The sequence below is a fragment of the Nyctibius grandis genome, chromosome 16 (assembly GCF_013368605.1).
Source record: "Nyctibius grandis isolate bNycGra1 chromosome 16, bNycGra1.pri, whole genome shotgun sequence".
Classification (NCBI taxonomy): domain Eukaryota; kingdom Metazoa; phylum Chordata; class Aves; order Nyctibiiformes; family Nyctibiidae; genus Nyctibius; species Nyctibius grandis.
This window is the reverse complement of record NC_090673.1, coordinates 11174316-11186229: the sequence shown is the minus strand read 5'-3', so window position 1 is coordinate 11186229 and position 11914 is coordinate 11174316. Positions and strand designations below refer to the sequence as shown.

The window sequence follows — 11914 nt, the reverse complement described above, 5'->3', positions numbered from 1 at the left end:
ATAGTGAGAATTAAGGAAATTTAAGCCTCGGGCTGCACAGAGGATCACTCCCGTTCAAACCTGCATCATCTCTCACTCAACAAACATCTGGTTCTACCCAGCACAGCTCCACACTTCGTATTGCACAACGTTACCTGCAGCGATGGCGCCTAATCCGATTGCTACAACGGCAAATCCTTTGTTACTCTTGCACAGCAGAAACATCTAGAGATCCCCCGGGCATGCAGATTGCTCTTAATCCTCCTTTTTTGAAAACGAGAACAAACTGATGTTTCAGGGGTATTCCAGAGAGGTTTCATGCAAGATTAATCTTTCAAATAACTGCTCGGTGTTAGTGATTGCTGTGTGGGGTGTGCTTTCCAGGTATAACGGGTAAGCTAAGAACTCAGATCTCGCAAAGGGCACAGAAACAAGCAAGCCTTTATCCTTGCAGACCGTACAGAATCAAGTACTCAAAGAACCGTTTACATGGAAGAGTAAAAGCATACATTCTGCCGAGAGCAGCATCGTTTCTGTCATAGGAAGGATGCCTTTCCCAGTACCGTGGATTCCTCCAGTTCCCTCAGCACCAGGCTTACAGGGTTCTATTGCAGGAAAAATTGTCACTTAAAAACTCGTATCCAGTGTCTCAGTCAGGAAAACACTTCAGATGACATGGATGAGTAGCGGAAGACAGCCTGAAGCAAAAGCTGCTCAGACCTACCGTGTCTGGTATGGCTGTAACACTTACTAGCCAAGAGCGTCTTGCTTTTACAGGAACCTGCTCCGAGAACGGCTCTTGCCTAAAAGCAGCCTATTTACTGCACTCTTCAGTTCAGAGCTTCTCCTTTCCAGCAGCATCCAAGATCCCCTCCTTTTACCTGTCCCCGTCCTTCTAAATATTGTGTTCAAACACACACCCAGCTGGATCCCTTCTGCTCACTGCCACTTGATAGTCTAAACGGGACAGTCTCTGTGCTGCACGTCAGTCCATTAGGTGTGACCGGTCCATTCAACTCTTTAGAAATAAATGCCATTCCTTCTGAAGTTTTTTACCATGCAAGTACTTCAGGAAGGCAGCTGCAGCTGGCATCAGACTACAGCTTCAGCTTTTTGAATGACTTCTTCCATGCGCTGGTACCAAGGCTGAATCTTAGTGTGAACCATCATGTCGTCAAAGGCTTCCAGCCCTTCCATGACTCGCAGGACCCCGTACACTGCCTGTGCCAGAGGATAAAGATTAGAACAACACAGGAAAAGTCAGCGGTGGAGAACGGCTTAGGGTACCAATGGGTGTCTCAACAGCCTAGCCAGTAAGGCTCTCTCCCTGTCCTGCCATCTACTCCACCACTTTGATTAGCAAGGAAGACTGAATGGCAGAAAGGCAGTTAAGAATATGCATGTTTTTCCATGACAAAACAGTAAGGAAAGATCAGGATCTATGTGCAGTTATGGGGCAAAAGTTAGTCCCATCTCTGCATCAAGCCCTGGTATGAAATGCTTCCCTTGCATTCCAAGAAGAACTGCTGGTGCAGGGGATGAATCCTGCTCCACTCTGCACTGCTGCCTGCAAAGGATACCCCAGCAGCACTGAATGTAATAAAAGCCGTGCAGGTGCGAGGCTTTATTCACCAGCATTCACGAGCCAGAGCGGTGTCCTGGCTTGTAACCTGCTTTTATCATGCTTCCACATGGTCAGTAACATCCACCCGCAGGTGGGAACTGCAGGTTCCATCTTAGGAAATGTTTCTCTGGAGGAAAACAACAAATACTGTCTTACGTAACACAAATATTTCTAAATCTTCTTCATGTGGGAATTGTATTACTGCACAAAGGACATGGACAATGTATCTCATGTAACTCATCTCCTCTGTCTGTATTTGTATTAACCATTTCACACAGATGAGCAACGGGATGATTTGCAATAATCTAACAAAAGATAGAGGAATTAACCCCTTACCAAGTCAGCAAGGTTCGGCTGGTTTCCACCCATGAACAGTCGGTGTTTGCCAACAGCCTTTACCCACTCATTAACCGCTTCGTACAAGTCTTCTCGGACATTATCTTGAAGGTGATGTCTGGATAAAGAGAAGAACTTGTTTTAAGACACTGCTTTGTTCCTTTCTTTAACCTTTTATCATCTCTCATCTTATGGGCTGGTCTTTGCCTGGGAATCAGGAAGGTATTTGAGAGTGAAGGGGGCAGTTAGTGATTAATAGATGAGTAGAGGGGTTCAGTACCTCCAGTTAAAGAAGTACAGCTGTAGTCACATTGGATTAAATGGTTTGGTTTAAAACACCGAGGTTCTGCCCCCTGACATCTGGGGTTCACAGCTAAGGAGGTTAAGGAGCTATTCCTCTTGTGTACTCAGTGCTCAGTGGTACCAACCTTTTCTTCAGCCTCTTGCTAATGAAGAACATGGCAACAGCCCCCAAGTACTTGGCAAAGAAACCTTCCACGGTGCCAAACTTCCCCTCACGGACAATGTAATCAAAAGATGCCAAGGCTTCTCTGGGGGTACGGTAAACATTGGGGGAGATGAGGTGAACCAGCCAATCGTCTGCCCATTTTCTCCACTTCATTTCTTCCCTGCAAGCATTCAAGAGAGACCTTTCAGCCAATGAGGTACGGATCGCAGGGCTACAGGAGGCAGACAGCATCACAGTGGCATTAGCTAGAGGTTCCACCAAGGACAAATGTGTCAAAAACTCCAGCCCAGCCTTGTGCTCCGGTGACCTCTCTGAAATGCACTCAGGATCTTTATCTTTGGCAAGGCTCCTCCAATCCCAAACTACAATTAAGACAGAGCACTAGCTTCTCCTCCCAATATGAGAGAGAAAGCAGAAAGGGAAACTAGCACTCCATAGCGTTCCTCTGTGACATAGAGGAATGGCCAAGAAGGAAACTGGAGGCAACTGGAGGTTAGCATGACCATGATGGTGGGAACTAGGCCATCTAACAGTGTATGACAGGATTTATCAGCGCCAGTGGGGTTTTATGCACGCACCATCCCCGAGTACAGCTGGAGGAGGCTGTGACCCTAGCTGGAGAGCCCAGAAACTGAAGAGCACTTACACTCTCACTTCTTTGACAGGATAGACTCGCTTCGTCTCCTTCTCATCCAGCATGAGCCAGTATTTATTCCCATACTCAAATACCTCCTTGCCTTGCTCAGTTACAGTTTTCATAGGAGGATAAAAGGACACGATCTCTTCTAAGCTATTCCTCCTGTGGACAGAAACACAGTTAGCACTGATCTGGCTGGTACAAAAATGAGCAGATCAAAGGGTAGATCAAAAGATACACACTTTAAAATGTATTATTCTAAAAATAAGTGCACAAGGCTCCAAATTCTATTTGCAATAAGTTCTGAAAAAACTCTGGAACAGCTGCTTGCAAATGACTATTATTAGTGCACATACCTTTCTCTGTATCAGAACAGAAATTTTTGCAGGCATAAAACTTTCTACGATTCTCAAGTGCTTTGTAGCACAGACCTAAAGGACAGGCCACAGGCACAGCAATTTCATGTCATTCTAGATGTCATAACTGGCTAAATGTAAGCTTAGTTCCAGAACTAACACTAGTCCATGTTTAAGTAGGTTTTGTGCAAAGAGAATGTCAGAGGTGAAAAAAAGAGTAGTTCTGGAAGGTAAAAGCTTTGCTTCACTGCACACACATCACAACATACAGAGGCACCATCCACACCATCACAGCCAGGGTCAGGTGTGCTGGGCCGAACACCCAGAGCTTCAGGGACCAAGGTCAGCAAGATACTTAGGACCGACTCTGAGAGTCTCCTCAGTGTCTAGTTCATTAGGGCCATTCACATTCAACCCTTCTCCCATCATCCCGTTTTCTTACTTGGAAATGAGATAGGTCTTTATTGCACTGATGATCACCGAAGAGTCATTCAATTGCTGAAAAACAGAATTAAAACAAACTTTTAAAAGAAGTGGGTGAAATCAAAAAGGCAATTCTTCAAACCCTTTTCCCCTGCATGCTGAGGCTCCAAGTCAGTACTGCAGTCCCTTTTCCCCCCATGCATTTCCCCAGGAGTCCCCACACATCAAAAGACAGCCCTAGGTTCAGATCTCTTCTGCGATTGTTTCATAGTGTCACTCCAAATTTGTGTTTCATTCTGACAACACAGGACCTGAGGGTCAGGTACACAGGCAATACTAGGGGGTTTTGGATTTAGCCTCTTGGCAGCAAAGGAGGAAAAGCAACACTAACGTAAAAAAAAAAAAAAAAGCCAAGCTAATTCTTCAGTATTCTTGAGATCTCATTCTTTTCCCACAAGATAAAAGCAGTTCCTGTTACCGCTGGTACAAATGATATGTCCCGTGTAAGGGCTGACAGAAGCTAGATAATCACCGGATTACAGTCACTACCCTAACAACATGCCGTGTAAGAAAGACCAACAAAAAACTCTAATAAGGCCAAGGCACAGGAAACCATGAAGCAAGAAACAAATCTTAGGCTCCTGAAAGAATAAAAGATGATCTGAAGATTACACTGCATGTGATAAACCACAGAGACAAAGCCTCCAAACCACTGCTTGCGGGGAAATCAAGCTTCCAACATAGTAAGACTTACCAGAGGGCTTCCAGCGTTGGCTAGCAGGATAGGCACCTTTCTGTAGGCAGAGAATTTGATCTCTTTCCTCATTATCGGGTTCACTTCCACAATTTCATAGGGCAGTCCATGATAATCAAGAAAAGCTCGGACTTTGCTGCAGAAAGGACACGTTTTATACTGGTAGAGAGTGAGCTGCAGGCTCCCTGCAGGCAGCTGGGGAAGGAAGAGACCAGAAGCTTCCATTTTCTACTAAAAATACAAACATCACCTTCCTTCCACCCTTATTTTTGTCATGAACTCATAATCACTGACATTGAGTTTCAACATCTGATCATCAAAATACCTTGGCTAACAGATGCTTTCTTCAAATGGCATCACAAATATTCACTTTCCATTGGGACCAAATACCTGTTTTTCTAAACATCTAGTTAATCTGCTGGAAACTCCTACTCACAGCCAGAAAACAGAAGTTAAAGCCAGACAGCTTATCCCTCTACACACAATTCAGAAACTAAAGAAAAAAACAACCATGTTTTAATCAGCTTTAAAGCAAAAACAAAATAGCCTTTTAAATCCACACCACCACCTCCCCCAAGAACCTCTGTTGAGGCCACAGAGTGGGGAGAGCAGAAAGAGAGTTTGCTGTCGATTTTAGGCACGCGTCTGCCCAAGCTCAGATTCCTGGGGTTAACCAAACTGTGCGCAACTGAGACAGGGCGGTGAGGACCCGGGGCAGCACAGACAGCGAGGCACGGGGTGAGGGATGTTTCCCAACACTGCCAGACTTCAGCGATCTCACAGGCCATGCCAATTGTTACTCATACATTACACACCAAATGCAGTCATCTCGCTTTGCTTCTCATTTGCCATTTATTGGGTTACACAACCCTCCGCGGGCGCTGGGAAAAGCAACAGCTCTAACAGACAATGCCGCTCCACATCCCCAGCTCTGGCTCTCTGACAGGCGTCCCCTGCAGCTCCCCGAGGACAGGGCTGCCGGCGCCTCCTCTGCACCGTTCTAAGCGGTTTCCTCACGGAAACCGGCGCAAAACCAACCGCTTGGCCCGGGAAGAAACAGCTCCGCGCCCTCCCCGAAGCTCTGCTTCCAGGGGCCCGCGGCCGTGCCCGGGCCTGGCCATGGCTCGGGGGCGAGGGAAGGGCAGGCGCCCGGGGAAGGACGCGGGGACGGAGGCGGCAGGAGCCGCGGGGAGCCGCCGGGAGGGGGAGAGCGCGGGCCGCGGGGGAGCGGGGCCCGGCGGCGCGTTACCTCAGCGGCCCAGTGCTCCCGCAGGCGGTGCCGCGCCGCCAGGTAGAGGCCGGCGCCGCCGCCCAGCGCGAAGGCAGCGCCCAGCAGCAGGCGGCCCCCGCCGGGCCCCGCCGCGGCGGCAGCAGCAGCGCCGTACGCTCGGCGAGGGGCCCGCAGCCGCCAGGGCGGCAGCAGCGCGGCGGCCCGCCAGGCCCTGCCGGCAGCCGCCATCTTCCCGGCACGGCGCGGGCGGGCGCCGCGGGCGGGGCCTAAAGGGGCCGCCCCGCCCCGCCCCGCCCCGCCCCGCGTCCCCCCTCCCGCCCCCGGAATGGCGGCGGCGGCTCAGTGCTGAGGTGGGAGCTCCGTGTCGAGCTCCACACGAGGCGGGCGCGGCGGGGCCGCCTGGCTGCGGAGAGCCCCAGCGAGCGCGGCCCCGCGCTCTCGCAGCAGTTATAAACTCCGGGTCCGCTGGGAAGGCAGCGAAGTGTAACGGCAAAGTGTGCGGTGAAACAGTCTGTTCGCTGGGAGCACGCGGGGCTGCCGCTTCTGAGCGGCACGTACCCAGAGTGCGAGCGCAAACCTCCGCGCTGGAAGCCGTCATCTTTTTCATTAAAGCGTCCATTAATTACACTAATGTTAAATTCCCCTGCTTGGGGCACAACATGGGCCCAACTCACCGGTTACCCCACAGAAAGGAGAAGAGCTGGCTGCGATGTTAAATGAGGAAATTTACTTTTTCTTTCTTCTTTGCCCCAAATACCCACTTAATAACGGAGTCCTCAAACCGTGTTTGTCTCAGGAGTGCTCCTTGAATTAATGCTCTAATTGCAAGTTATTTTCATCCCAGTGACATCTCTCCCGGGGATGAAAAAGCCACGCAGTGATTAGATCTCTTCAGGGCTCATGAGGTACAACCCATACTGGGCCAAAGACAAGGAAGGCAAAGTGAATTGCGCTCATTCCTTCAAAGAAGAGGAGGTTTGAAGGTGGCCTGAGGGTGGTTCAAGCCACTCAGAGGACAAAGCAGGGCTGGTGACATGGCTGCATTTTGGAGTTGAGCAGCAAAGCCCTCACTGCTGCGGCCTCAGCACCTGTGGGATGGCCCAGGAGCTCCTCACGGGCAGAGGTGCCTCCAGATCACAAGGTGTCTGGGGAAGGAAGGGCTGGGTGCCCATGGCGGCTCCTGAGAACAACTGCCCTTCGTGCCCAAACGCCCTCGCTTGTGCCGGTGTGTGCTGTGGCTGGGACAGGCCGGGGATGGGAGGCTTGGGGGGGCGCTGAGGACACCGCGGGGCAAGGAGACAGCTTCGCTTTGGGAATGCGATTGGGGAAAACACCCAGCAAGCGCGGAGCTGCCCCGCTGCGCGCTGCCCTCAGGGGCCGCCCCGCTGCCGGCGAGCACTAGCCCGCTGCTCGCCGTTCCCGCCCGCCTCCTACCCGCCCCGCCTCCTGCGCGCTAACCACAAGCTTTACCCCAGCGCCCGCCGGCGCCGTGTGTGACGCGCGCGGCGCCGAGCTTCCCCATTGGCCAGCGGCCCCTGCGGGCGCGGCGGCGCACGGTGCGGGCGGCTCCGAGGCGCGCGGCGGCGGCGGCGGGATGTCGGGGCCGAACGGGGAACCGCACGTGCCGCTGGGCGGCGCCGGCGGCCGCGACGACGACGACGGCGGCGACGAGGACGGCGACAGCTTCGGGGAGGCAGGTGCGTGGGGCGGCCCGGGCAGCGCCGCCGGCCTGGCCGCCACCCCGCTGCGCCTCGGTGGCCCGGCCCGGCCGGCGCGGGTGACAAGGCCCAGGTGCTGCCAGATGTTTGCGGGGAGCGGGGCCCGAGGCGGCGGATGAGGGGCTGCGGGGCGGGCGAGTCCGGTGGCGCAGGGGCGGTGGTTCCCGGGCGGCGGTGGGCGCCGAGCTCCGGCGTGCTGCGGCCTCGGGGCGGTGGGCTTGGTTTCTCTCGTGGAAGGGTCGGTCCGTGCCTGTGCGGTGCGGGGGGTGCGGGTGCCCGAGGAGGAACAGGGCGTTCGGAGGCTGAAACCACAGGGCAGATCACGCGGGCAGAGCTGGGAGAAGTAGTCGTGGGTGGAAGAAGTGTATTTAATGCAATTAGTTGGGCAAATTCCACTTTTGGGCATGTTTGCAGTGCCTGGGTGTGAAATTTCTGATACTGCCCTGCGCAGTTAGAAAAAGCCGCCGGACAGTGGCAGAGCTGTAATGCACGTGTCCATATGGGGCACTCCTAAAACTGGAAATCTTTCAAAGAGCGAGAACTTCACCGCTCTGCTCTTGGAAATGAAGAGTTGGGTTACGCAGTTTCCCCAAAGACCATCCAGTTTCCAGATGTGACCCGTGTAGTTGTGGCCGTGATCCACCTGCACCGACAGGAGGATCATTTCTGCCCTAAAACACCCCAAAAGTGTTCACTGCTTTGCATCATCACACCAATTTGTGTTTCAAACTTTTTGAAGAGCTAAGAGACATGGTGGATGTGATGGAGAAAGTCACTAAATTTGACCTACATTGAGACTCTGCATTAAGTTGTTCTGTCTGTAATTAGCTGGGGCTTTGGGTGCAGTGGCTGGTCACAAAGGTCTCGTGGAGCTGAAGCTGTGGATCACTTCCTTGATCTCAAATAGGAAACCTTATTTTTGGCAACTGTTCTTGTAAGAATGCAGAGGAGTAAACAATGCGATTGCCGTATTCCTGGTCAACATGTTAATTAGGGGATGTGGTATGTTTCCACAAAAATACACCAAGCTTGCAACTAGCAGAAGGCAATCAAATAAAATGTTTTCACACCTTATTTTAAAATAGTTAAAATTTTTTCACTTCCCAAAGCCACACAAGTTATATAGCCTTCGCTTGAGCTCTAGGCACTGAGAACAATGAGGTCCCTGCTGTGGTTACAGACTTCTTGCCAAGTTGATGCATATCACTTGTCAGAAGCAGTTACCGTATCTGCTTGGGATCTGCTCACCGTTTCCTTCAAACATGGTGCATCAAACACTAGGCTGAAGTACAGAGCTCTAACACACGGACATTCTCATGTACCTTGAAACAGGGTTTCAAAAATACTGATAATTGCCACCTTTTTGGAAAGAATGTGTTCGTGGGATTGGTTTTTAAATGCAAGGACATCAGCAGTGCTCTTGCTCGTAATGCCACCTCTGCATATACCCACAAGGCCAAACTTTTATAAACATGCTTAAATGCTACGTATGCAATTCTCCAAAGAATTAAAGGCTGCAACGCTGCTGTGAATGGCTCCAAAGTAGTCTAAGAAAAGGAGGACAATTTTATTTTTATAATGAAACTTCTCCTTAGCTATTAATAACGCAAACAATTGCAATATTTAAATATTCCCAGTTCTTTTAAAGCAGCTGGGAATGGCAGCGCCTGGGCCTGGTGTGCTGGGGGCTCTGGGCACCCTGCCCATGAAAGTGTCAAAGGGGCAGCCGAGAGGGGCAAAGTTGGGCTTGTGAGGCTGGGGGATTTCAGCACAACTCGACCCTCATCCATAGGACAAGGGTGCCCAGAGCACATCCTCATCCTCCTCACCTTCTCTCTACTCTCCGTTAGCTCAGAGCAGCCTCCAGCCAGGCTCTGCGTGTTGGATGCTCCCCCAGCTGCTCAGAGGAGCCACGTGGAGAAGAGCCAGCCCCAGCCAGCGAGGTGTGGGCTCGTCCCACCCACGCAGGCATCCTTCCCTGTCCTGCAGCCCACAAGCCTCATGAACGCCAGCCCGCGGGTCACAGCTCGGTGCCTGCTTCCCTGCACTCGCTCAGCCCGTGCATCTTCAGAAAGGAACATGGGACTGGCTCTGCCTGGCGTCTCCTGTAGCCCCCCAGGGTTCCTGAGTAACTTGTCAGCAGAGGTTTATCTTGTCTCATTTTTGAGTTTGTTTTTTTCTTATTCCTCAGGATTGTGTGAATATTGCTTGGAGCAGTCCAAAAGCAAGTGTTTCATCACAGTAGTACATCTTCATCTGATTAACAGTGCTAATACCCATCCCTGCGAAGTGCCATTGTACTGAGGCTGACACTTCTGCACTTGAAACAAATGCTGTGAATAGGAAACTGTACCTAGGGAACTGTCAGGATCATCCCAAATGAGTTTGGTTTTAATCTGAAGTACCCAAAGCCTTAACGGGGCATGAAAATCCTGGGGTTGAACTTGGTGCCCCACACTGGCCTCCCTCTGGAAATAGTGGTGCCACTACCAGCACCCTTGGGCTCATCCCTGCTCCTGCCACGGCAGTGGCTGTGCTGTTTTGGCAGTCTGAGCCCAGCCAGGCCCTTGTGAAGCACATCCCAGCCTGGGAGCCTTACACAAATAACTCACAGAATGTAGTAAACACTTCGGCACACTGCCAAACCGCCTGCACCCTCCTCAGGAAAGATGATCCCCAAGGCAGCTAAAAAGGCTGACTTGTCCTTGGAGTTTAGTTGGTACTGCTGCAATGCGGCTCAGCCTGGGGTCACTATTTATGTACGAGATCAAAGGCTGTCAGAAGGCGCAGAGCGGGTTGGGACTGCCCACAGGTACCTTGCCTTAGATCTTGTTGCCAGTCCTCCAGCTTCCCATTGGTCTCGTTTGATCAGTGAACACAACACACGCAGGATTCGGTTGCGTTTTACTTCACACGCTCCGATAAGGCACAGCCAAACCACTGCAGGCGTGTTTTGAAAGAGCTCTCGCTGCCTTCACTGACTGCAGTGACAATATACTTACGTTGTTCAGTCTCTCATTTCCTTTCCTTTTAGAATACGCAGCAATAAACTCCATGCTGGACGAAATCAACTCCTGCTTGGATCACCTGGAGGAGAAGAATGATTATCTGCACGCCTGCTTGAAAGAACTGCTGGAGTCAAACCGCCAGGCCCGCCTGGAGTTCCAGCAGCAGAGCGAGCAGCAGAGCATGGAAGCTGATGTGCAGGGATCACAGCCTCCTGGCTAGCGTGCTGGCCGCAAGCTCTCCGTTGGTGTTGCTAAGGGGACATTTACTGGTCACCAATTTAACGTAAAACTTGAATAGAGGCACCTCGTGCCTGTTACTTCTTCCTTCCTGTGGTTGTGTCCCGCCGTTCACCTCCATGTTGTTTTTCTTCAGCTTGTGATAGGTGCAGAAGCACACGGGTGGGTGTAGGAGAGTCGGTTCTTTTTGCTCCCCAACACGAGCCTGGCACTGACATGTGGTTAAAGATGGTTGTAGGAAACCTGATGCCATGCGGGTGTTTGCAAGCAGGCCCTCTTCATAAAGAGGAAAAACTATCTATCTCTGCTCTGTTGCACTGTTAAATCCAAGCAAGGAGCGTTATGGCTCTAATCTCTTCCCTCAAAAAACACAGTAGGAAGGGGCTGTCCTGACTCCAGGCTTGCCCCTACGTGTAACTCTGGTGACAGACTTGGAGAGAGGGGCCCCAGGCCAGCTCCTGCCTTGAACCTACAGCCTCACAGTAACTGTGATGTAAGAAATACTGTCAGACGGTCCCAGATCACTGGACACTTCTGTCCCCTTCCAAGCAGATAAGACAAGCTACCAGGGTGATGTTTTTGACCGTTACAATTGGAAGCTGCCTAACTCCTTAAGCTGCCGTTAGGGACTCGGACGTTACGAGAGAGGCAGAGCAGCCTGGTTAGCCCCCACCAGCACTAAGAGCAAAGGGGCAGGGGCCTGCGTGGGCTGTGAGCAGAGTCCTCCCGGTAGAGTTTGGTAAGAGTACACATGAGCATTCTGGTCTGAAACTTTGTGATCTTGTCAGGATGGCCTGGGGCCAGCACTGTGAAGCAAGTCTTACTGTTCTACTTCTGTAGAGTTAAAGGAGTTTTTTGGAAAGTTAAAGCAGTTATTTGTAAGAAATCTGTTCTATTAAAATCAGTTTGAAACAAAATTTGTTCCTGAGTCTCCACTATGAGGACAGACTGTATTATGCCTTGTAGTATTAACAAAGGACCAAGACGCACATTCTTGCCTAGCTCAGGACACAGTGCTTGTCCAAGAGTGTGCGTCTTTGAAAGGAAACTGTTCTGAGGAGCAGAACTGGGCACACAGCCTCCCAAGAGAGAAACTTTGCCTGGATAGAAAACAAGAGGAACTACAAAGAATTCTTAGTGAA

At 51.3% G+C, this 11914-nt stretch overlaps 2 protein-coding genes across 2 annotated transcripts; one reads left to right on the top strand and one right to left on the bottom strand.

Moving 5' to 3' along the window:
- Positions 1-402: 402 nt before the first annotated feature.
- On the bottom strand, positions 403-6038 carry PTGES2 (prostaglandin E synthase 2). Its single transcript, XM_068413883.1, has 7 exons — positions 5828-6038; positions 4579-4773; positions 3844-3899; positions 3055-3207; positions 2368-2568; positions 1940-2057; positions 403-1200 (listed from the first exon to the last, which is right to left on the bottom strand). Exons 1-7 carry the CDS (start codon positions 6035-6037, stop codon positions 1072-1074), a joined length of 1062 nt encoding a protein of 353 aa, XP_068269984.1. The 5' UTR covers position 6038; the 3' UTR covers positions 403-1071.
- Positions 6039-7373: 1335 nt separating this feature from the next.
- Positions 7374-11689, top strand: BBLN (bublin coiled coil protein). The gene is made up of 2 exons (XM_068414129.1): positions 7374-7506; positions 10562-11689. The coding sequence occupies exons 1-2, from the start codon at positions 7404-7406 to the stop codon at positions 10753-10755; spliced, it is 297 nt and encodes a 98-aa protein (XP_068270230.1). The 5' UTR covers positions 7374-7403; the 3' UTR covers positions 10756-11689.
- The last annotated feature ends 225 nt before the right edge of the window (positions 11690-11914 follow it).